The sequence below is a fragment of the Manis javanica genome, chromosome 14, assembly GCF_040802235.1.
Source record: "Manis javanica isolate MJ-LG chromosome 14, MJ_LKY, whole genome shotgun sequence".
Classification (NCBI taxonomy): Eukaryota; Metazoa; Chordata; class Mammalia; order Pholidota; family Manidae; genus Manis; species Manis javanica.
In genome coordinates, this window is record NC_133169.1 from 58412767 (window position 1) to 58438888 (window position 26122).

Genomic DNA, 26122 nt, shown 5'->3' on the forward strand with positions numbered 1-26122 from the left:
AAAACTCTAATTTGTAATTTAACAAAGTAATGAAAGCAATCCTTTCCCCTCCCTCCAGCAAAAAACAAAACAAAACAAAACAAAACTAGAAACGAAAACACCTCCTTCGGCTACTCCGTGGAACAGCAGCCGTCACCATCACTTGGGAGCGGGACAGAAATGCGGGCCCGCAGAGCCCAGTCCAGACCCGCCGAATCAGAACGTGCCTTTAGCACGATGGCTAGGCGACGCCTGCACGTCACCGCCTAAGCACTGCGCTTTAAGAGCCAGTGCTTTGCTGAAAAGGACGTTCCAGCCAGCACGGCGTTTCGCTCCCGGCGTCTTTCACCAGATGGCAGTAGCCCCCTCACTTCCCCCCGGTGGCGCCCCCCACCCCCACCCCCACCCCCCACCCCCACCCCCACCCCCACCCCCACCCCCACCCCATTGTTCCAGGCCGGGCTGCTCCGGAAGACCCCGCTGGCGGGGCGGGACGGGGGCGTGTCCCGGGGCGGAGCCGGGCCTGCCCAATGGGCGCCGCCGAGCTGGAGGCGGGGCTCTTCTTCAGCCGCTCCCCGGGCGACGGACGAGTCCTCTCCCAGGCGCAGTATGTGGCGCGTGTCCCGCCGGCTGTGTGTACACGTTGCAAGGGGGAGCGAGCTCTCAGGACCTTGGAGGAAGCCTGCTGCCTTCATGTCCACGCTGCTCGTCCATCAGCCCCAGTATGCGTGGCTGAAGGAGCTGGGGCTCCGCGAGGAGAACGAGGGCGTGTATAATGGAAGCTGGGGAGGCCGGGGAGAGGTATGCGGGCGTCCGGGGAATCTCGGCGGCCTCAGTTCGCTCCGGGAGGCCGGGCGGGCACTGCCTAACCCGATTCCCTGCTGCACCTGTAGAGGATGTACTAGATGGACGCTTTGAAGCCCCCCAGTGAAACTTTTCGGTGCCTTAAAAATACCTTTAGATTTTTAGCTGTTTGTGCAACGGGCAGTCGATGTCATTTTGGAACTAGTAGGGGTTAAACTTCCCACGCGTCCTTAACTTTGTGGCAGATTTCTGCGATCGGTAGTGAGAAATGCCACGCGCTTTAGCGGTGGAAGTTAACTTAAAATCGTGCCTCGCTGTGGCTTCTCAGACGTGACTTGCGCAACAGGGAATGTTCTTCGGTAGAGTTGTATCTTTTCTGAAATCCTTTGGAGTTTGCAAGCTCAGACTTGGTGAAATCCTGACGTGTTTTTCTTGGGCTCTGAGGCTCCTTGAGGACCGGGTTCCAGCCTGTTTTCCGCAGCCTAATGTCATGCCTGGCACCCATTTAATCCTCCTTGAAGTGTTCTATAGAATACCTTGTAAAGGTAAAGTTATTACTCCCCAGAGTTTTTGAAAGCCGTATACAAAAGAAAGTTTTTATAAGAATATGTTATATGTAATGAACCTGCTTTGTTAGAGGAAACATCTTTTGCTTACCTGTGACGGTAGGGAGATGCAACTCGTTTTAATTATCACCCCCCTGCCACTAGGTAGTTGCATTCTCCTTTTCCTGTGGCATCCATCATTAGGATCTTGGATAAAATACCCTCTCTTGAAGGCCTTTTTATTTTTAAGCCACGCCTTGATTTTTTCCTTTCTAACTGACCTCCAGTGTGTGTGGGGGGAACAGGCCTTTCCATTAGTTGTCAGGCCTTGGCTATTTGACCTGACCAGCGGGTTACCGGCCGGGTAAGGAAAAGAAGGAGTAAGTAAAACTCATCAGTTTGGTCTTGTTCATGGAAAAAGAGGTGAAACAGCCAGTTACATTTCGGCTTTTGTTTATATACTTAATACTTAAATAGCAAAGGTGAGATTTGCAGAAAGGTGGTTCAGAATTTTTAGGTCAAAAATGAGTGAGAGCGCTGTAGGGTGGCTTATTTGTAACTGAAAGTAAAGGCCCAGATTTTGGATATTGTATCAGTCCATTTCTTTTTTTTTTCCTGTGTCCGCAATTGGGCAGAGATTACATTTGCTGTGTATGATGGTAATCTTTTTGTTTTAAGGTTATCACGACCTATTGCCCTGCTAACAATGAGCCAATAGCAAGAGTCCGGCAGGTAAGGGGTTTTGCTTTGTGTTTTAATGCAGCTTGCCCCCAGGAGTTTGTGCAAATGATAGAGAGCAATACCGAATGACAAAGTCAAAGACTAATGTGTTTCATTTTCATTTGACATTTAAGAATGCCTGAGAGAGACTCTCCGTTCTTTGGTTGGGGGTGTGTACCCTAGAAAAGGTGAACCAAAGAGAAGGGGGGTGGTCCATTTAATTCTTAATCACGTGAGAATGTTAGAATGAAGCGTCTGTCCTCTTAAATCTGGCTTGCAGTCTGAGGCTCGGAATTTCTGATAGACCTCAGATATTCCTCCCAGATGAGGCTGATGGACATTGCTTTGAGAAAGGTGAGGTTTTAAAAAAGCACAGCTAGATTCTCACTAGTCTTATGGAGTTTGGAAGTGTAGGCTGTGAAAATCATTCTGAACCACAAATCTTAGGGTCACCCAGAGATTTTCAAGAATGATCTGTGTGTTTTTAGAAGGAGATTATCACTTCCATTTCCTTTTTTCTTTGCCCCCTCCCACCCCACCAATTCTTAATTTAGGCCAGTGTGGCTGACTATGAAGAAACTGTAAATAAAGCAAGGGAAGCATGGAGAATCTGGGCGGAAGTAAGTATGGTGGCTGCAACATGTTTAGCTATTGTAACTGCAATAAGAAAAGAAACATCTGTTGAGCAGGTCAGTGTTCCCTGAAATGGGAGTTCTTTGGGGACTGTGACAGTCTCTGCAGTAGGCCTAGGATAGTGCCTTTTCCATGTCTGGCCTTCAGTAAATGGGTAATTTTAAATGGCGTGAAACTACTGATGTAGCAGAAACTTGAGCAATGGTGTAAGTCTGGGGAAAGGAAATTCCAGGGCAAAATACCTCTAAAAACCGAAATCAGTCAAAGGGAGAAATAAAGTTTAAAACCCGTTTATTGCTTACGAACTGCAGTCTGAGTCCTTCTCTCTTTATGCACCAGCAGAAGCAAAACAGGCCCTCCCCCTCACCTTTCTGGTACAGATAAGCCCTCTGTTGCCCAAGTAATTACCCTTTGAGGAATGGTGCAAATGCACTAAAGCCATACTTCTTTCCCCCTCTGAATGCCTATTGATATGCAGATGTACTAAAGCCAGGGGGGATATTATGGAAATGTTACAATTTTACCCACAAATGGGTACCCTTTCTTTATTCTCCAACTGAAGTTACTTGAACTTAAAATTGACCAAAAAGTAAGGAATATTTATGCTAAAAATATCCAATTGCTCTTTTTCATTTTTCCTGGCAGCTTTAGGGGGGTGGGGAGGGAGTAACTCATCAATAGGTTGATATGCCTTGTTTTAAGGGCAGGGGCTTGAGTTCATCAACAGTCTGATGAGGCTTTGGCCTTTGACTCTCTCCACTAGGGGTTATTTGAGCAAGTGTAGGAGCTGGGGTGGGCCACACTGGGCTGTCACTAGGTGAAGTCAGGCTCTGGAGGAGGTGAGTCAACAGTGATAGCCTGGATTTCCCAATTCTCCTTTACCTCCCCCGACTCTGAATAACCCTTTTAGTCTACTACCAAAGACTCGAGGCCTGGGTAAATAACTTGCTTTGTTCTGTAAAAATGGGAGACCTGATAATGCCTACCTTTGGAGGCTACCTTGAGGGTTACACAGGTTAATCATTTAAAGTGCTGATGGAGAGAGCCTGGCTGGGGTAAGCCTCAGTACCTGAGTTACAAAACCACTAGCTGGCTGAGCTGCAGCGTTTCTGTGAATCAGTGATTGCTAGGGGCACTTGGGAAGGGACAGACCCTCCAGTTGGGTTGGACCCAGCTTTGTTGTCTGCCAAGAGACCACCCCTGTGCAAAGCACGAGCAACATTTTTCCTCTGCTTTAACTAATTCTGGCTTTAAGTTAGGCTCAGGGGTCCATTATATGCAATCAAAACTTGCCTGAGCAGGAAAACACTTCCAAAAGTAAACAGTATTCTAAGTAAAGTTTACCCTACCTGGAGAATAGTGTCCAAAGCAGTGTCATTTATTGTTTTAAAAACGACTTTTATTTTCTAATCATAAAAGTAATATGTACTGCTTACTAAAAAAGAAAATTGGCTATTACAGCAAATAAGGTAATCGAATTTAATACCCTTTTCTCACCTTCCATACAGAATGGTTATTGGAGTTAATATTTTTGATGCATTTCCTTCCAGTCTTTTATGTGTCTATTTCATAGCTGTGATTATTATACATACATGTACACATACAGCCTGTGTAAAATTTTGTGACCTGTGATTGCATTGTATAGCAGCCTAAAGTTTCTGCATAATTTTTTAAATCATTGTTTTCCTGTATGTAATAGTGTTTTTTAGAGAATTAATGAACTTCATTTTTTAGAGTAGTGTTGGGGAGGAAAAATTTTCCATTCTGCCCTTCTGGGTTCTGTGGCTGGTCTAATAATTAAATTGACATAAGAAAGATTAACAGGAGAAAAGCAAAATTTAGTTTCACATGGGGGTTAGTGTGGGGACAAAGATAAGACCCAAAAGTGGCTAGGCAATTGAGGCTTGTGTACCATCCTGTGCTAAGGACAGGGATAGGTGCCTGGGGCTTCCAGGGGGAGGGTGGCAGTTAATAGAGAGATGAGAAGAGCAAGTGTTTGGTAAACAAATGTTTGACCTGCCATGCAGTTAAGCCTTTCCAATATGAAGTTACCTGTCTTCCTGTTATAGGCCCCTTTATGAGTTTTAGGCAGTTAATGGGGGAGGGAATTACTTTTTCTTACATTGGCTGAGCTCCTGATTGCCTTGAGCTCAAAATAATTCAGATGCCAGAGTGGCATATTCTGGGATGACTTTTTCTGAATCTCCCTCAATAGAAAGATGAGTAAGAAGTAGAGAGTTCCTCTACCCACTCATCACTCTTGGCCAGTGTACCTTACTACTAACCTCTTGCATTTATCACACCTTTATTACAATTGGCGATTTGTTAGCAACATAATATCCTTTAGGATTCACTCTTGGCATAAGCTGTTTTGAATACAGTGAAACTTGGCCAGGGACATCTATCATATGTATGTATTTACAGAAGGTAAATATGATCATGTTTGAAAAAAAGAGTGTGTGAACTCAGGTCTTTTCTCAAACTGGCTTTTAAATGAGCTGCCTGGCCCCAGGGGTGGTAGCTGACATTGTTGTGTCTTTCTTTAACATGGGGCTGTACTGTGTTGTTGCATGTGTTTGCATTCAGGATCTCACTTGGCAGTCTGCTCTTACCCAGCAAGCCAGCCTCTGCACCTAATACCCTTTCTCATACTTCTGGTACTTCTGAGGCCTCCCAGTAGGGTGGCAGTGCTGAAGTGGAAACTTCCACAGTGGTAGTAGAGTCAGTTGGGGATCCCACTAGTTAGAATTGGAGTGATGCAATTGAGTACAAACTTTGGGGGAGGCAGAGCCTGTCCTAACTGCCTTGGGAGCTCCTACCAGTGGGGGCTTGGGGCTGCTGGTGCCCCAGATGAGAACTGACCGATGCCTGGGGCCCCGCTGGTCCACGCACTTTCTCCTCTTGGATCCTCACTGGTGTGGGGCAGCTTCTGCTTGGCCGGGGCCCTGTGGCTGGCCTTGCGGGTGTGAGGAATGAACCACTGTTAAATTTAGTTCATTTGTGTTGAGCCTGGAATTTTTCAAAGGGAACATGTTTCTTTGAGGGAAAAGGAAAATAAAGTATAAATGTATGGAGAGGTAGTTGATAAAAAACTGACGTCTTCCTAATGAGAACTAACCACAGAGAACCTGGTCGGGAATACTGGCACTGCTGCTTTCCTTCACGAACTGGCTTCAGCCCAAAATGCCACCTGTTCCTGCCTCTCTGTTACCTAAGTGTCCTCATTTTTCCCTCCATCTCTGGGGAGGAAAAGCCAGAGTCCATTCCTCACTTGAGGACAGGGAATGGTTAACAGGTGTAAAGGAATAAGGGATACCTGGCTGGGCTTTAACACAGATATTTATATTGTTTCCCCAAAGGCTCAGAAGATCCTTCCTTCCATGCTCATTGTTCCTTCCTCAGGGCTGTCTTGGATGCTCCTACATGTGACACATGAAGTATTCAGGGCTGGGAACGCATGTTGTCCTTCCGGAGGGTCTGAGGCTATTGGCGCCCTGTCATGCTAGCATCCATCAAGCTCCAGGAGAGGTGGCTGTCTTTCTCATTGCCTACGCCCCCTGAATTTCCCTTTCCCCAGACCCAATCCTGGCTTTCTTAACTCTTGCTGCTCCTACAAACCATCTGGGAAGCTGGAGAAAAAGATGTCAGGTTTGAGTGGTCTGGAATAGAATCTAATTTAAAAGCTCCTTAGATGGTGATTCTAATGTATAGTCGGGATTGAGACTCAGTCAGTCACAAAGTCTTGAATGTTTACTGTTACATTGATCTCCATTGCTGTTTTTGTAGCCTGGGTGGTCACCATCTCTGGTCTGGCCTAATCTGCCTGAGTCTTGCTTCCCTCCTATTCATTTTTCAGCACCACAGCTAGAGTGCTGTTTGAAAATGCATGGTGATGTCCCCCCTGCCCTTTGGGTTCTGCATGTAGCCCTTGGCAGTGTGGTCCCAACTTTCCCGTCCTGCCTCTTTATCTGCCTCCACTTTCTCTGCCTCTTCACCTGGTGAGCACCAATCCTGTTTTGGGTCTTAGGCTGCAACTCTGAACTTCCTTAAAAAGCCTCCCTTCTCCCCACTCCCTTACCTCATGTAACCCTAAATTAACACTCCCAGGTGGCCCTCTGTCAGGCCACTTACTTACTAGAGATTGTAATCGCCTGCCTGTTGCTTGTCCCTCCCACCCTCACTGCACTGTCAGCTTTAGTGATCATGACTTGGAGCTTGTTTTCCTTGTATCCCCGGGGAATAGCACAATATTTGGCGCATACAGGGTGTGCAATAATTATTGGTTGAAAGACTAAATAAATATGTACAGAAGGGGAGGTAAAAGGCCATGTGTATTGGCCATTTTAAGTTGAAATTAACCCATGTGCTAACCTTATAAATGTATGAGGCTAAAATGCAATCAAAACATTATTAAACCCATGCCATGCTCTAGGAAATGTGTCATGTCTGTGCTGATACATTTAACATAACTGTTTCCTTTCTGTGAAAGAGTGCATTTAACATAAAAATGGCAAACGTTTCAGATATAAAAATGGGGAATGAAAGTCTATTATAATTCCATTCCCTAGAAATTACCACTGTTACCATTTTGCTGTATATTCTTTCAAATGTAAGCAAAAATTAACTTACTATATGCATCATTTTGCTATTTTCTATTACTCTGTTCTAGCTCTTAAGTGTTTTTCCTTATAAAAATACCGTAGTCTCTGTAGAGAGGGTGAAGTAGTCCATTTTATGACTGTTCCATAATTAACTAGACATGTGTCTATGCACATGGAGAAGGTTTCTGTTTTTTTGTACTAGAAATAGCACCGCAATGAATGTTTTTGTACCTGCACTTTTATACACTTACGTATATGCCTAATTTCCAGAATGGAATTGCCTAGTCAAAAGGTAGGGATATTTTTATTAAATGGTAATAGAATGCCAAGTTACCCCCCAGAAGCGCTATAGGAAGACCGCAGTGAAATGGTTGGTGGGAATCAGCAGAGCCCTGAGCTCACAGGCAAGCTCTGGGGGGTGGACTGAATAGTGCTTTGATGGCCCTCTGCAGGAGGGGGTGTGTGGTGTCTGGTTCCAGCCTGGGGGGGAGGGAAGGTTCCAGGGAGGACAATGGCCCTTTCAGTTGCCTTTTGAAGGAATAGGTAGACTTAGTTGGGAAGGGCTGGAGGGGAAAAAAGAGAGTGATGATCACAGCTGGGGAAACTGACTTTATTCATGAATCACACCTTGAACTTAATATGGCCCAACCTGTACCCTTCACCTCCCCCAAACCTGCTGCTTCTCTCAAGCCTTCTTCATTCCAGTAATTATCCTTCCATCTGTCTAGGTGTTCAAACCACAGACGTGGGAGTCATCCTTCTCTCATTCCCTTCATTTCATGCCCACCTCTGTGTCCTGTCCATTCTACTTTCAAAATAATCCTGAATCCACTTTTTGTCTCCCTTGCTTCAATCTTTTTTCCAATTTTGTTATCATTAATCTACAATTACATGAGGAACATTATGCTTACTAGACTCCCTCCTTCACCAGGTACCCCCCAGATACCCCATTAGTCATTGTTCATCCCCATTAGTCACTGTTCATCAGTGTAGTAAGATGCTGTAAAATCACTACTTGTCTTCTCTGTGTTGCACAGCCCTCCCTGTGCCCCCCACCACATTATACATGCTAATTGGAAGGCCCCCTTAATTCTATACCCCACTTCTCCCTCCCTTCCCACCCATCCTCCCCAGTCCCTTTCCCTTTGGGAACTGTTAGTCCTTTCTTGGGTTCTGTGATTCTGCTGCTGTTTTGTTCCTTCAGTTTTCCTTTGTTCTTATACTCCACATATGAGTGAAATCATTTGGTGCTTGTCTTTCTCCGCTTGGCTTATATCACTGAGCATAATACCCTCTAGCTCCATCCATGTTATTGCAGCAAATGGTAGGATTTGTTTTCTTATGGCTGAATAATATTCCATTGTATATATGTACCACATCTTCTTTATCCATTCATCTACTGATGGACACTTAGGTTGCTTCCATTTCTTGGCAATTGTAAATAGTGCAGCGATAAACATAGGGGTGTATCTGTCTTTTTCAAACTGGAGTGCTGCATTCTTAGGGTAAATTCCTAGAAGTGGGATTCCTGGGTCAAATGGTATTTCTATTTTGAGCATTTTGAGGAACCTCCATACTGCTTCCCACAATGGTTGAACTAATTTACATTCCCACCAGCAGTGTATGAGGGTTCCCCTTTCTCCACAACCTCACCAATATTTGTTGTTGTTTGTCTTTTGGATGGTGGCGATCCTTACTGGTGTGAGGTGATATCTCATTGTGGTTTTAATTTGCATTTCTCTGATGACTGATGTGGAGCATCTTTTCATGTGTCTGTTGGCCATCTGAATTTCTTCTTTGGAGAACTGTCTGTTCAGCTCCTCTGCCTATTTTTTAATTGGATTGTTTGCGTTTTGTTTGTTGAGGTGCATGAGCTCTTTATATATTTTGGATATCAACTCTTTATCGGATCTGTAATTTATGAATATATTCTCCCATACTGTAGGATGCCTTTTTGTTCTATTGATGGTGTCCTTTGCTGTACAGAAGCTTTTCAGCTTGATATAGTCCCACTTGTTCATTTTTGCTTTTGTTTCCCTTGCCCCGGGAGATATGTTCATGAAGAAGTAGCTCATGTTTATGTCCAAGAGATTTTTGCCTATGTTTTTGTCTAAGAGTTTTATGGTTTCATGGCTTACATTCAGGTCTTTGATCGATTTCAAATTTACTTTTGTGTTTGGGGTTAGACAGTGATCTAGTTTCATTCTCTTACACGTAGCTGTCCAGTTTTGCCAGCACCATCTGTTGAAGAGACTGTCATTTCCCCATTGTATGTCCATGGCTCCTTTATTGTATATTAATTGACCATATACGTTTGGGTTAATGTCTGGAGTCTCTCTTCTGTTCCACTGGTCTGTGGCTCTGTTCTTATGCCAGTACCAAATTGTCTTGATTACTATGGCTTTGTAGTAGAGCTTGAAGTTGGGGAGCATAATACCCCCAGCTTTATTCTTCCTTCTCAGAATTGCTTTGGCTATTCGAGGTCTTTTGTGGTTCCATATGAATTTTAGAACAGTTTTCTCTAGTTCATTGAAGAATGCTGTTGGTATTTTGATAGGAATTGCATTCAATCTATAGATTGCTTTGGGCAAGATGGCTATTTTGACAATATTAATTCTTCCTAGCCAAGAGCATGGGATGAGTTTCCATTTGTTAGTGTCCTCTTTAATTTCTCTTAAGAGTGTCTTGTAGTTTCCAGGGTATAGGTCTTTCACTTCCTTGGTTAGGTTTATTCCAAGGTATTTTATTCTTTTTGATGCAATTGTGAATGGAATTGTTTTCCTGGTTTCTCTTTCTATTAGTTCATTGTTAGTGTATAGGAAAGCCTTAGATTTCTGTGTATTAATTTTGTTTCATGCAACTTTGCTGTATTCCGATATCAGTTCTAGTAGTTTTGGAGTGGAGTCTTTAGGGTTTTTTATGCACAATATCATATCATCTGCAAATAGTGACAGTTTGACTTCTTTACCAATCTGGATTCCTTGTATTTCTTTGTTTTGGCTAATTGCTGTGGCTATGACCTCCAGTTCTATGTTGAATAACAGTGGAGAGAGTGGGTATCCCTGTCTTGTTCCCGATCTTAGAGGAAATGCTTTCAGCTTCTCAGTATGGGCTGTTTAGTATGATGTTGGCTGTGGGTTTTTCATATATGGTCTTTATTATGTTGGGGTACTTGCCCTCTATACCCATTTTGCTGAGGGTTTTTATCATGAATGGATGTTGAATTTTGTCGAATTCCTTTTCAGCGTCTATGGAGATGATCATGTGGTTTTTGTCCTTTTTGTTTACGTGGTGGATGATGTTGATGGACTTTCGAATGTTGTACCATCCTTGCATCCCTGGGATGCATCCCACTTGATCATGGTGTATGATCCTCTTGATGTACTTTTGAATTCGGTTTGCTAATATTTTGTTGAGTATTTTTGCATCTATGTTTATCAGGGATATTGGTCTGTACTTTTCTTTTTTGGTGGGGTCTGTGCCTGGTTTTGGTATTAGGATGATGCTGGCTTCAGAATGAGTCTGGAAGTATTCCCTCTTCTATTTTTTGGAAAACTTTAAGGAGCATGGGATTATGTCTTCTCTGTATGTCTGATAAAACTCCGTGGTAAATCCATCTGGCCCAGGAGTTTTGCTCTTGGGTAGTTTTTTGATTACCAATTCAGTTTTGTTGCTGTAATTGGTCTGTTTAGATTTTCTGTTTCTTCCTTGGTCATTCTTGGAAGGTTGTATTTTTCTAGGAAGTTGTCCATGTCTTCTAGGTTTTCCAGCTTGTTAGCATATAGTTTTTTGTAGTATTCTCTAATAATTCTTGGTATTTCTGTGGGGTCCGTTGTGATTTTTCCTTTCTCATTTCTGATTCTGTTGATGTGTGTAGATTCTCTTTTTGTTTTTATAAGTCTGGCTAGGGGCTTATCTATTTTGTTTATTTTCTCGAAGAACCAGCTCTTGGTTTCTTTGATTTTTTTTCTATTGTTTTATTCTTCTCAGTTTTATTTATTACTTCTCTGATCTTTATTATGTCCCTTCTGCTGACTTTAGGCCTCATTTGTTCTTCTTTTTCCTATTTCGAGAATTATGTCTTTAGCCTGTTTATTTGGGATTGTTCTTCCTTCTTTAAATATGCCTGGATTGCTATATACTTTCCCTCTTAGAACTGCTTCTACTGCGTCCAACAGAAGTTGTTGCTTTGTGTTGTCATCTGTTTCCATATATTGCTTGATCTCTTTTTTGATTTGGTCATTGATCCATTGATTATTTAGGAGCATGTTGTTAAGCCTCCATGTGTTTGTGAGCCTTTTTGCTTTCTTTGTACAATTTATTTCTAGTTTTATACCTTTGTGGTCTGAAAAGTTGGTTGGTAGAATTTCAATCTTTTGGAATTTACTGAGGCTCTTTTTGTGGCCTAGTATGTAGTCTATTCTGCACAATGTTCCATGTGCACATGAGAAGAATGTGTATCCTATTGCTTTTGGGTGTAGAGTTCTATAGATGTCTATTAGGTCCATCTGTTCTAGTGTGTTGTTCAGTGCCTCTGTTTCCTTACTTATTTTCTATCTGGTGGATCTGTCCTTTGGAGTGAGTGGGGTGTTGAAGTCTCCTAAAATAAATGCATTGCATTCTATTTCCTTCTTTAATTTTGTTAGTATTTGTTACACATATGTTGGCGCTCCTGTATTGGGTTCATATATGTTTATAATGGTTATATCTTCTTGTTGGATTGAATCCTTTATCTTTGTATAATGTCCTTCTTTATCTCTTGTGACTTTCTTTGTTTTGAAGTCTATTTTGTCTGATACTAGTACTGCAACACCTGCTTTTTTCTCCCTATTGTTTGCATGAAATATCTTTTCCATCCCTTGACTTATAGTCTGTGCATGTCTTTGGGTTTGAGGTGAGTCTCTTGAAAGAAGCATATAGATGGGTCTTGCTTTTTTATCCATTCTGTTACTCTGTCTTTTGATTGGTGCATTCAGTCCATTTACATTTAGGTCGATTATTGAAAGATATGTACTTATTGCCATTGCAGGCTTTAGGTTTTTGGTTACCAAAGGTTCAAGGTTAGCTTCTTTACTGTCTTACTGTCTGACTTAACTCGCTTATTGAGTTATCATAAACACAGTCTGATGATTCTTTATTTCTCTCCCTTCTTATTCCTCCTCCTCCATTCTTTATATGTTAGGTGTTTTATTTTGTGCTCTTTGTGTTTCCTTTGACTGTTTTTGTGGGTAGTTGATTTAATGTTTTGCCTTTATTTAATATTTGATTGTTCTGCTTTCTTTGCTGTGATTTTATTTTTTCTGGTGACATCTATTTTGCCTTAGGAGTGCTTCCATCTAGAGCAGTCCCTTTAATATATCCTGTAGAGGTGGTTTGTGGGAGGCAAATTACCTCAACTTTTGCTTCTCTGGAAATTGTTTAATCCCTCCTTCATATTTAAATGATAATCGTGCTGGATACAGTATTCTTGGTTCAAGGCTCTTCTGTTTCATTGCATTAAATATATCATTCCATTCTCTTCTGGCCTATAAGGTTTCCGTTGAGAAGTCTGATGATAGCCTGATGGGTTTTCCTTTGTAGGTGAGCTTTTTTCTCTTTCTGGCTGCCTTTAATACTCTGTCCTTGTCTTTGATCTTTGCCATTTTTATTATTATGTGTCTTGGTGTTGTCCTCCTTGGTTCCCTTGTGTTGGGAATTCTGTGTGCTTCCGTGGTCTGAGGGGCTATTTCCTCCCCCAGTTTGGGTAAGTTTTCAGCAATTATTTCTTCAAAGATACTTTCTATCCCTTTTTCTCTCTGTTCTTCTGGTACCCCTCTAATGCAAATATTGTTCCATTTGGATTGGTCACACAGTTCTCTTAATATTGTTTCATTCCTGGAAATCCTTTTATCTCTCTCTGCATCAGCTTCTCTGCGTTCCTGTTCTCTGGTTTCTAGTCCATCAGTGGCCTCTTGCATTTCGTCCATTCTGCTTTTAAGTCCTTCCAGAGATTGTTTTATTTCTGTATTCTCCCTCCTTAGCTCTTGCATATTTCTCTGCAAGTCCATCAGCATGGTTAAGACCTTTATTTTGAAATCTTTTTCAGGAAGATTGGTTAAGTCTGTCTCCCCAGGTTCTCTCTCAGGGGAGGATGTCTGTGTGATTCTGGTCTGGATCAAATTCTTCTGCCTTTTCATGGCAATAGAGGTTGTTGTGGGCATTTGGCATGTGTGTCAGCTGGGAGAACAAAGTCCCTTCCCGCTTGCTCCTCACCTTCTCCTGGGAGAATGGTGACCCCTAGTGGCTTGTGCCGGGCAGCTGCGCACAGATGGGGTCTCTGATTCTTGCCCCGGCGGCTGTGGAGGAAGCTCTGCACGGCTGCTGTGGGCGTTGCCGGTCTCAGGCTGCTGATCTGCTATGGCGGGGCCGTGCGGGAGGGGCAATGGGCGGGAGGCTGTTTATGACTGTGAGGGGCCTCAGAGCTGCGCTGCTGCCCAGGGGGTTATGGTGCCTGGAGTTCCCCACTCTCTACTCCCAACGAGGAGCTGGGGTAGGGGTGGCGCTTGGGTCCCGCCGGGCTGTGGCTTGTATCTTACCCCCTTCATGAGGCGCTGGGTTCTTGCAGGTGTTGGTGTAGCCTGGCTGTTGTCCTGTGTCTTCTGGTGTCTCTTTTAGGAATAGTTGTTGTGGGTGAAATTGTAGTATTTCCAGAATATCTCACCTGGCTCTGATCAACAGGCTTTCAGAGTTGGAGAGAAGTATGGCTTTAGTGCATTTGCATGTTTCCTTGGGTGGAGAAGTTCATCTCCATATCATTGGGTAATTACCTGGGTAACCGAGGGCTTACCTGTACCTGAGAGGTGAGGGGGAGGGCCGGTGCAGTTGCTGCTTGAGCAGAGAAGAAAGACGGCCTGGGACTGCAGTTTGTGAGCAATAAACCGGTTTTAAACTTTATTTCTCCCTTTGACTGATTTTGTTTTTTAGGGGTATTTTGCCCCGGTATTTCCTTTCCCCGGACTGACAGTTGTATTTGTTGTATTTTCAAAAATATCTATGTTTTTGGGAGGAGATTTCTGCTGTCCTACTCATGCTGCCATCTTGGTTCCTCCTAATCAGTCCCTTGGTTCAATCTTAAGATTCAGTCACCATGCTCTCTTGCCTAGGCTACTAGAATACATTCTTAATTAGTTTCCCTGCTTCTACTCTTTTCCCCTCCAATTTATTGTCCACTCATCCAACAGCGATGTTAAAAGGCAAAGCAGATAACTTACTCTGCTCCTTAAACACTGTGAAGGACTTCCAGTGCACCTGGAGTAGGATTTGGACCCCTTAAAAGCTTCCAGCTTCAGGCATGCGGCCTTCCCAGTCAGTCCCTGAAATACAAGCTTTTGTTTTCCACAGGTCACTGAATTATTTTTTCTTTTCCTTGGGAAGAATGTTCCTAGGGTTATCTTTTGCCAGCCATATCAACCAAACTTGGGTTTCAGCTTCATTCTCCCCTACTTGGAGATTTTGCCTGATAATTTTTTAGATAATTTAATTCACCCATTTATTTTACAAGTCTATTTATTTTTTTGGTCTTTTCAGCCCTTGTGGACTGATTTGTTGCCTTTTTTTTTTTTTGTAATACTAGCTCCATGAATGCCTCACTTATTTTAGCTCCAGGGCCTAGCATGGTAGTCATGTACTAGGTGCTAAGATAATATCTGGCAAGTGAATGGTGTAATTTGATTGGTTATGAAATACCAGTTTGTAAGTAAGCTTAGGCATGCAATCAGATTTTTTTCACCCATAAGAAAATTTCACTGGGAATCATAAAAACTTAGAGGTATCTAAAACATTTTAAGTTTTCTGGAGTTATCCCCAAAGGTTGTTTCAGTTTTTGAAACAAGTCTCTGTGCTTGGCACAGTCCCTTGTTCACTAAGAATCTATCATTTAGGTGTTTGTTGGGTCTCTGGTGTGGATTTTAGGGCCTATCATGTCATAGTCTTGATGTGACTTAAAAGGTTGCCCTTGATATGCTTGTACTTTGTTCTCTTAGAGCACTTTTATCTAAGTCTGTGTTTGGACACAGGTTTACACTTTGCAGCAGACATTAAGATCCCATCCTTTCCTTAGATTCCTGCTCCCAAGCGAGGAGAAGTTGTGAGACAGATTGGCGATGCCTTGCGGGAGAAGATCCATGTGCTGGGAAGCTTGGTAAAGTAGTTTTGTAGTAAACATATCCTTTGAGTGGGGAATAAGGCTGTCAGGCGTTTCTGTGTATAAGGTAGTGATTTTTTTAAGAAAAGCAACTTATACATTTCAAAAATATTCTCTTTAGAGGAAAGATTAATAATATTAACAGGGAAAGAGTGAAGATAATTCTTAGGTTTTAATCTTCAGAAAAATCAGAAGTGTTTCTGAAGTTTATTATCTTCACAAAACAGACAAAATATTTTGCCTTTCCTCTCCATAAACTTGATGTTTAAAATGTGAAATCTGCTGGACAAATACCGCTTGGCTTTTGTATTTTTAGGTGTCTTTGGAGATGGGGAAAATCTTAGTGGAAGGTGTGGGAGAAGTTCAAGAGTACGTGGATATTTGTGATTATGCTGTTGGCTTATCGCGGATGATTGGCGGACCCATCTTGCCTTCTGAAAGTAAGCAATGAAGACAGTAAGCTAAGAGTTTTCTACTCTGATACAGAGCTCTGAAAAAATGCTCTGGCTATGAAAGTTTACAAAAGAGGACTGTCAAGTAGCACATAAATACACAAAGATACCTTTTCATCTTCCTACTGAGAAATGCAGATTCACACAGGTGAAAACATCAGGTTGAGACACTTTGAAAGTTTCATTTTTAAAGAGAAAACTCAATGTTGGCAAGGCCATAGGTGAGAAAAACACTTTTATTATGGGGACTTTTGCAATGTAATTGGTCCATCTGGAAAACCACTTGGAAATATATCCAAAGAGCATTAAATGTTTAATACCAGTTTTAAGAATCTAATTTTAACAAAGCTTTATATGTAAAGATGCTTATTATGGTATCCATAGGAAATAAGTGACCCAAATGGTCAAATCATATGGCAAAGATTAAGCTAATTTGAGTTGTTCATTATTAGCATGTATTAAAAGTCATGTGTATGAAGATTACCTTCCCCTGTCCCACACTTTTATGGGAAAGTTGTATTTACTTTTTAAGTTATTTTAATGTTTATTTTGAAGAGGTGAGATGTTCTTACCACAAAATTAAAAAGGAATGAAAAGATAAAGGATGCAAAGTTTCCCCTCTACCTATTTGATACTCCATAGTGGCCCTATGGAAGGAGTGAGTGTTGCTGGTTTCTTTTAAATCTTTTTAGAGATTTTATTCATGTGCAGGCAAATATCTGTCTGTCAGAGTTCTATGAGGACCAGAGGCATAGTGGGGTGGGTATCACTGTGGTTTATAAGGAGGTGTCATAAAGACACCTTGTGTTGTATGCTAATTAATGCACCAATATCTCCCAGCCATGTACAGTGGTCTACAGGGTGTCTGGAATCCATACTGGGTCTGAGGCACCTTTGTTCTGAAATGGAAAGATTTCAGACTTTGTTCTTAATTAATTCGACATGCATGAACTTAGCATGCTTAAGCATGTTCACGCCTTCCCCCATTCACAGGACCTGGCCATGCGCTCATTGAACAGTGGAATCCTGTAGGTTTGGTTGGAATTATCACTGCATTTAACTTCCCTGTGGCTGTGTATGGCTGGAATAATGCCATTGCGATGATCTGTGGGAATGTCTGCCTCTGGTAAGACGTTCTATTCACTTCCTTATCCAGTAGTATGATAAAAAGGTAGCCATTTTCAGGTATTACTAAAAGTATTTAAAAGTATTGAAAGGTTTTCTTTTTTTTTTTATTTGGATACATTTTATTTTTAATTTTAATTTTTTTGTTGAAGTGTAGTTGGTGCACAGTGTTACATTGGTTTCAAGCATACAACACCAGTAGTTCAGCAGTTACGCATACTATTGAATTCTCACCTCCACCAATGCAGCTACTGTCTGGTCATTGACTATATTCTCTGGTGTGCTAATATCCCCATGACCAACTTATATTATGATTGAGATTTTTGTGCCTCTTTTTTCCCCTTCACTCACCCCACCACCCAACCCAAAACCTCTCCCATGGTAACCAACAGTCATTCACAGTGTCTATGAATCTACTGCTGTTTTGTTTTTAGATTCCACAAATAAGTGGAATTATATGGCATTTGTCTTTGTCTGGCTTATTTCACTTAGCATAATAGCCTGTTGGTCCATCCTTGTCAAAATGGCAGGATTTTTCTTTTTTATGGATGAATAATATTCCATGTGTATATGTACCACATTTCCTTATCATCTGTTCATCTGTTGAGGGAGACTTAGGTTGCTTCCATATCTTGGCTATTATAAATAACGTGGCGATAAACATAGGGGGGCATATGTCTTTTCAAATCAAATTTTTTTTCTTTGGGTAAATTCCTAGGAATGGAGTTACTGGGTCTTATAAGGAGGAAGACCCAGTTCCTTTTTGAGGAACTTCCATAGAAATGTTTTCTACTCCTCTACTCTTTCAGTTAACATATTAAGCCATATATGCTAGTTGTGAAATGCTGATTTTAAATTATTACCTGCTTTACCATTGGTAGATATATATTTTTTACTTATTTTTTTGGAACAGCCTTGTCCTATTCCTCCCAGATGTTACTATCACAGCCATGTGTACTGTAATTCAGTTCTGACCCTCACTGCCTGGAGTTAGTGTCAGCTCCGCAGGTTCAAGGGCTCAGTCTTCCTCCATAAGATGGCTCCCACTTGAGATGCCATCCACAGGTGTCCCCAGGTCCCCAGGGCATCTGCAGTTCTGACCAGCCACTTGCAGATTTGGAGGTTCCCATGAGTCCTCAGTTTACTGGAATGACCTGCAGAACTCAAGTGCTATACTTGAGGATTACAGGTTTTTATAAAAGATAGACATAGGGCAAAGTCTAGGAAGGTTCCAGATGCAGAGCTTCCATGCCCCCTTCTGGTGAAGTTTGGGTATGTCACCCTCCCAACCAGGAGACTCCACTGAGCTGCTGGGCCCAGTTTTTTGGGGGTTTCATTTTCAAGTCAGGCATGATTGATTAAATCCGCAGATATGTGATTGAACTCAGCCTCAGCCCTGCTCCCCAGAGGTTAGGGGAAAGGAGGGCTGAAAGTTCCAATCCTCCAAGTCACTTGGTTGATTTTTTTGTGTGTGACCAGGGACCAGCCCCTGTCCTGCAGCTCTTTCCCCTCTCCCTCTCTCTGTCCCTCCCAAGTCACCTTGGTAGCATAACAAAGACATTTCTGTCACTCAGGAAATTCCAGGGGGTTTGATGCTCTGTGCCAAAAACTGGGAACAAAGAGCAGATATACTTAAACCACAAACTCCAAACAGAATACCAACTAAACAACAAGAAGAAAAACAGAACTTGTGATAAGTTGCAACCTTCTTCTTAAAATTTCACTTTTTTTCCTTCTGTAAAAATTTGATAGGGAATTCCAAGTGATTCCGAGGCACTGGGCAATGTTCCCATCGGTACATTAAATTTTACGTATTTATAAAATATGCGACAGTGAAACATAGCTGGGAAGATGTCTGTATTTTATAGATGACAAAATGGTTGCTTGTTTTTATTTTTTAAAGTTTGTTATGAAATGTTTCAAATACATAGAAAGTATGGAGAATAATATAATGACTACCTGTGTACCTATAACCTGCCTTAAACAAATAACTTTTTTACTTTATTTACTTCAGATATGTCCAAAGAAAAAAATCATTACAGATACAGGCAAAACGTCCCCTCCCTCTCCCCATTCCCAATCCCATTTCCTTGTTCTGTTTCCCCTTGTGGTAAAATTACCCTGATACTGGTTTTTGTTATTCCCATGAATGTCTCCACATTTTTGCTACATGTGTATATGTGTCCATAAATAATACATAATTCTACTTTTCATGTTTTTAATATTTACGTGACACATTTATACATATTGTGCAGCTTGCTTTTTTTTGGTTAGCAGTTGCTTGCTTTTCGTTTTCATGTCTGTGTAAGAACTTCACACAGGAAGATCAAGGGTTGTCTCTACCCATTTGCATCTGTCCCACTAGTCATTTGCTGATCTTAAGGTTGTGTTCAGTTGAATGTCTGTAAGACTGTCTACTAAAAACAAGGCATCGTTGGGAGGATTAATGATCTGATGTAATGATCTGATGTTGCCAAAGGAGCCCTTGCTTTCCAACATCCGAATCCAAAAGCGTTAGTTGTACAGTTTTCCTCAGCTCTGAGCCTTCCAAGGAAAGTTCATGCTGATGGATTTCCAGTCCACTCAGTTCTCGTGATGGGCAGAGGTTAATGTGACAGTTCCTGTGGTCAGTGCAGTAAGTGGGTCCAAAATTGCTTGGTGCCACTTTGACATTTAGGAAAGTTCTGTTGTTGCCTTGGTCCCAGAGACTCCAAGCTGAAAGGTAGATTTCTGTTTCAGTTACTCGTTTCAGTTGTCTACTTGGAGACAGAACCTTTTCTGACACAGACTTTTGCTTCTGCTTGATGATAAAAGGTATTTATGATTTCTACCAACTTAAGTTGCTTTCTTTTTTTTTTTTTTTTAACCCTCTCAAGGAAAGGAGCTCCAACAACTTCCCTCATTAGTGTAGCTGTCACAAAGTAAGTGTGTGTGATATTTTTTTCTGGGTATGGAATAATCTCGAAAGGGTGACGGCTAGGTGCAGAATTTTGAATCTAATGTGAAAGTGCCATATTTAAGCATGGAATTTCAATAACCTTTTCTCCTTCAGTTGTAACAACATTTTCTGTCATTTTGTAGTATACAGATCTTTCAGAGCATAGCATTTAAGTGTGTGGAAACATGCCAGATATTGATGCACGGGTCAGAAGTGAGTTCTTGCAAACATTTTGTCACTTGCAAAATAACAAATTCAATGGCGAGGAAATATCCTTGCAACTGAGGGGCTATATTTTATACTATTGAACATGTTAATGATTTAGATTTCTACCCATCTGATTCTCTTACTGCTTTTGTTTACTAGACTTAACAAAACAGAAAGAAATGGCTTTTTTGCTATTCCACTGCTTCTTCTAACACTGAAATGTATTTCATCTTTAGATTCAGAAATTTTATTTATTTGTATTTGAGAATTTGACAACTCTGATTAGGTCATAAAATAAGTGCTGCTGATGCATTATTCTGGAATTTAGTGAACGTACAGAAGAGAGTTGCCTGCCCGTGTAGAGTGGTAACACACCCTTGACGTCCTTTTGATTACATGGTCTGTGTTTTCTGATTTAACAATTGTCGGTAGAATGCTCATGGTGCAGTCTATGCAAGAGGGTCCTTCATGTTAGAAGATGAGTTAGGAAAACTGGCTTAACATTTAAAGAGTAGACTGAAAAGGAGAGAGGAATGTGTATGAGAGTTTACTTGCAAGGAATATGTGATATTGAGGAAGAATACCCTCGAAGCAGGGGTGTTGAAATTAAATATGAAATAAAGTCTGATACACAAAACACATAAAAACAATGAGATTCCCCAGGCAATTTTTAAAAATAAATTAACCTTAAAACAAAAAAAAACAACAACAAAAAAATGGTTCATGTGGACACAGTGAACTGACTTGCCAACTGTTATTAGGCCGCTGGTTTAAAATACTGCTTATTTTGTTATTAGTTTCAAATGTTCCAAGTTATTGTTGCTTTGAGCTTTTTTACATTTATTTGCTTTAAGCAGTTTGAAAGGTTTGAAATGTTCAATGGGAATGTGGCTGATCTTTTAGATAACTGAGACTACTGTCTGATTTGTACCGGAAGAGAGTAAGTAAAATGAGGCTGAATTTTTCCAGAATTAGCCAAGGATGTGCTTACTGTGCACTAGGAGTTCTTAAATAAATTAAACTAAATGCCCAGATATGTAAGATGCCGACAGGCAGTGTGTCATACCTCTGTCTGTTTAGGACATAGGACAGGAACATAGTTTGCCAGGTTGGTGGCATCAGATATTGTTCTTCCTTTGGCATCTTTGTAGCAGTTTATGCCACGGTAGGGACATGAGGTTGACACTGGACAGGTGTGGGAGTGCACTGGCTTAAAAGCCCAATGTCCACAAGGAGCCCAAACATCTTGTAATTCTATAGGCATAGCTTATACACCAGAGATGCGAGGAATGTGTGGTTACAAGAGTCACTGTAAGGAAGATCAAAAAACGTGCGGTTCCCATTCATAGCTCTTAGGTAGTTATCCCAGTCCAGGTGGAGTTGACCAGCCAGGGGTTGTTTTTACTCTATGCCATGTTCTCTATGTAGCCTTGTTGACAACTTTGACATTTGGCAGGTAATCTGGGGAACAAACTAGAGCGTTAACCCAAGGTCGGATTCTCATGCATTAGGGGAAAGGGTTTTCTTAACCTTTACCCTCTAATAGACAGCAAAGCAAAATCCATTCAGGAGCAATCAGTGTACATTTGGAGGCAGTATGTGCACTCTAAGTCCCTGGAAAGAATTGTACAATGTGAAGCCTCGTGTCTCGGGCATGTTAACCATGGTGTGTGATCCTTGATTAGATGGATAAAGGATGTTCTGGGGACAATTGGAGAATTTACTTATGTATGACAACAGTATCTTTTTTTATGGAAGTGAATATAGGATTCAGATCTTTCTGAAATTTGAATTAAACAAATCAGAAATTAGCCAGCAAATTGGGATAATTGATGAAAAGAACTTCTGCTGTATTTGGGTCTCCATTGCTCCTTAGGAAGCTCAAAATGAATGGAAGAACTCTTTCAGAAAGACCAGAATTCCTGGAGCCATTTATTATAACTCAGAGTCAGAGGTAGAGTTAAATAGCATTGAACCATATTTATCATTTCAATTCTTTGCAGGGTAAGCTGTAGGAGACTAAACGCTGTGCTGGCCCATGGTGCATTAGCCTGGAGGGCACTGATAGTTCCTGACCTAAGGGTCTGCTGTGAAGCCAGTGGACACTAGTCCTGAGCTTGTTAGGGCGCCATAGGCAGGTCCAGCTCCCTCTGCTGTATGTCCTCAGTGCCTGCTCTAGGTTTGGGGCGCATCCCATTTCACCCTTTACCTCTTCTCTGCCTAGCTCCTCTTTGCAGAGATGTTTGGCCGATGGGCACTACCTTTCCTTTTCTTCATCCTTCTGGGTTTTATTCCTCATTGTCTGCTTTGTATTTCTTTACTATCATTTTAATGGATTTGTAGTGAGAGACCTTCAAAAAAATTGCCCTGGCAGAAAATATTCAAAGACAGTAATCCCTTGAATTGCCTGCCCAATGCTTTATGTCTTTTACTTATTTTTTTTTCCATGTTTTTTTTTTTTTCTTAAGATTCTGCTTGTAAGTGTTTGAAAACCTTGTCTCGATTGTGTGAGGAGAAATCCAAGGCTGGGTGTTTGAGGCTTGGGAAAGGAAGTTGAGAAAAGCGAAGTCCGGTGGTTGGAATTTATTGCTAGTTTTCCTGAGACCCCTAAGAAATGACATTGTTCCCCTGGTGACCTCTGCTTCCTTCCTAGGATCATAGCCAAAGTTCTGGAGGACAACAAGCTGCCGGGCGCCATTTGTTCCCTGACTTGTGGTGGAGCAGATATCGGGTAGGTTAATAACACCAGGAGTGTCTGTGTCAGAGGGCCCCAGGTTGATCCCCTAGAATTACCTTTACTAGAATAATGAAAGCCCAGCACAGCTAAGGAGGTGATAATGGGTGCTTTAGGGTCATCATTATTGTGGATTTTGTTTACAGACGCCTAGCCTCTGTTGGAGTCTGAGAAAGAGTTGTCTTTTTAGTTGCCCAGATTTGCTATTGTAAGGTGTTCATGTCCTAAAGTAGCAAACTGCTGTACATGTGGTCAGTCCATGGCTTCCTGATACTTGATTTGTTCAAGTGCCCAGTTACAATGCAAAGCTGTGGCATCCTGATCTGGCACTCCACTCCTCCACCCCGAGGCCCTGTCCAGTTGTCTGGCTTCTTCAGTTGACCAGTAAAGGGAACCCTGGGAATATAACCTTTTACAAAAATGTATTATATTTTTTAAATCGCCCTATAATTCACATCCATAAAATGCTCTCGTTAAAAATGTATGATTCAGTGGTTTTCAGAATATTCAGTGGTGTGTGGTAATCATTATTATCTTATTCTAGAACATTTTCATTTCCCCCAAAAGGAACCTTGTATCCATTAGGAGTCACTTCCTACCCCACCCCTCCCCCTGACTACCACTGATCTATTTCCTGTCCTTGTGGACTGGCCTGTTTGGGACGTTTCATATAAATGGAACCATATGATGTGGCCTTTTGTGTGTCTGGCTTCTTTGACTTTAGTCTAATGTCACAGCCTTTTTTAAAGATGGAACTGACTATAATTGCTCTGAACCATGACGAAAGCTGAGGCCAGGCTGTTATTACTGGCTAAGACTTTAAGTGAGGTTTCAGGGGAGTCAGATCTTACAAGCTCACTGGGGTGATTAAAATGTTAGCCTCTGACCTTCACTTTTCCCATACTGCTGTCCTCACTGGGCATGCCAAAGAGCAATAAGTTACTCCTTTTTTATTTTTTCCCGTAAATAAGAAAATACAACTCCCACAGAGTACAAGTGAAGTGCTACCTAAATGTCATTTAAAACATAAACAGTCTCTCTTTGACCTACTCTGTTCTTGTGCTTTGGGCATCTAGTCCTTCATGTTAATCTTGGAAGGTTAACTTCCGAGAGTTCCAGCAGTGTAGACAGGAGTGTGTTAAACGCCAGCTGCCTTGAGTATCAGTCCTCGGGTTTGCTGGCTGAACCTGGGGATCCTACATGTATGGTCTCGTGAAGCTGTTCCAGCCCTACATTAGTCTAATGCTGTGGCTGCCCTGCTTGGACCCCTCCTAGTGCTTCAGAGCACCAAACTGTGAGCAAAGAGGTTCAAAGCAATAGTGTCTGGTCTGTATTCCTTAGAAGCAACTAGAAATCCTGGCATAGCCTTTTTAAGTCAGCTTTCATATGGATACTTAAGCTGTTTCTCTATAGTCTTGAGGTTCCCTACAGTCTTTAGATCCTTAAGGAATTAGTTGAAGAGTTTGCAAGAAAGCTGGGATGCTCATCAAGGACATGCTAAGGTTGTATTGTCCATTTAGTCCTCAGTACAGGAAGGACTTTCTTTCTTAACAATGTCCTTGAGGTGATTTTTCTGTATGGAGCGCTCACAGAACAGGTTAGCTTGTTCTGTGGCATGGCTATGCTTGTGAAAATCTGGTTCATTTTCATGACAACCTTCCCTTGTTCCCTTGGGATAGATTTCTTGGTGTCTTTGACTGACTGCCTTTCCACAACAAGGGCCCATGTTGGTCTTTCTGGCCTTGTCCCGCCGGGTGCCACCATTGCTGGGTTTCTCTGCTTGAGTAACTGTGTGTGTTCCCTCACAGCACAGCGATGGCCAAAGACGAGCGGGTGAACCTGCTGTCCTTCACTGGGAGCACTCAGGTGGGAAAACAGGTGGCCCTTATGGTACAGGAAAGGTTTGGTAAGTGTTGGCTTTCTATTGAGGATATTAATTCCCTTAGATATGGATATGAAAGCTAAAAGCTGGGGTTTTTTTCCTTGACCCTTTCCATGGGGGCACCAGCTGTGTTTATTTGAATGTCCAAGTAAAAGAAAAGGTATAGTTATTAGTAGGTTAATATTAGGGAGATCACAAATTTAATAGCATAATTTGGCAAAGGATTTCATTTTTTTTTTTTTTTTTTTTTTTTTTTTTTGAGAGGGCATCTCTCATATTTATTGATCAAATGGTTGTTAACAACAATAAAATTCAGTATAGGGGGGTCAATGCTCAATGTACAATCATTAATCCATCTCAAGCCTAATTCTCGTCAGTCTCCAATCTTCTGAAGCATAACGAACAAGTTCTTACATGGTGAACGAATTCTTACAGAGTGAATAAATTCTTACATGGTGAACAGTACAAGGGCATTCATCACAGAAACTTTCGGTTTTGATCATGCAATATGACCTATAAACCATCAGGTCAAATATGAATATTCATTTGATTTTTGTACTTGATTTATATGTTGATCCCACATTTCTCCTATTATTATTATTATTTTTATTTTTAATAAAATGCTGAAGTGGTAGGTAGATGCAAGATAAAGGTAGAAAACATAGTTTAGTGCTGTAAGAAGGCAAATGTAGATGATCAGATGATCAGGTGTGTGCCTATGGACTAAGTATTAATCCAGGCTAGACAAGGGCAGCAAGACATCCACGGATGCAGAAGATTTCTCTCAAAGCAGGGGGGGTGAGGTTCTGAGCCTCACCTCTGTTGATCCCCAAATTCTCACCTGATGGCCCCCCTGCGACTGTGCCTGTCTTAGGTTGTTCCTCCCTTGAGGAATCTTACCCGTCTCTGGCTAACCAGTCATCTTCCGGGGCCATACAGGGAAATGTAAAGTTGGTAAGTGAGAGAGAAGCCATATTGTTTGCAAAGGTTAGCTTTTTACTTCTTTGCAGATTTATGCCCTGTGGCTTCTATGCCCAGCACTTGTCTCGAGGTATCTTTACCACCTGGAGGAATTATGATACTCGGTAAATTCGATATGAGGCACGAATTCTATTTAAGGTTTGTAATTAGAAAGGAAGAAGAAAAGCTATAGATGTAGCATATGAAGGAAACTTGGGAGGATTGATTATTTCTTTGACATATCTTCTTGTATAGTACCTTAAGTATGTATAGGTTTTAAACTACTAACTAATTTGCACACACATATTAACATAATAGGAATACGGTGACATAAACAAAGCAAATCTATAATTACCAGCC

The 26122-nt window shown here is 41.6% G+C and overlaps 1 protein-coding gene across 2 annotated transcripts in view; it reads left to right on the plus strand.

Annotated features, from left to right (window-relative positions):
• The first annotated feature begins 541 nt into the window (after positions 1–541).
• ALDH7A1 (aldehyde dehydrogenase 7 family member A1) overlaps positions 542–26122 on the plus strand; it is a 53435-nt gene continuing 27854 nt past the window's right edge. The window contains exons 1-9 of one of the 2 annotated variants that reach the window (XM_017668138.3): positions 543–780; positions 2007–2060; positions 2603–2668; positions 15381–15461; positions 15781–15904; positions 16910–17042; positions 19918–19962; positions 22840–22917; positions 24729–24826. In XM_017668138.3, coding sequence (XP_017523627.3) covers positions 589–780; positions 2007–2060; positions 2603–2668; positions 15381–15461; positions 15781–15904; positions 16910–17042; positions 19918–19962; positions 22840–22917; positions 24729–24826 — 871 coding nt within the window. In that variant the 5' untranslated portion in view covers positions 543–588. Of the gene's footprint in view, positions 781–2006; positions 2061–2602; positions 2669–15380; positions 15462–15780; positions 15905–16909; positions 17043–19917; positions 19963–22839; positions 22918–24728; positions 24827–26122 lie in introns of both variants that reach the window. The other variant, XM_073222151.1, reaches the window with a different exon arrangement.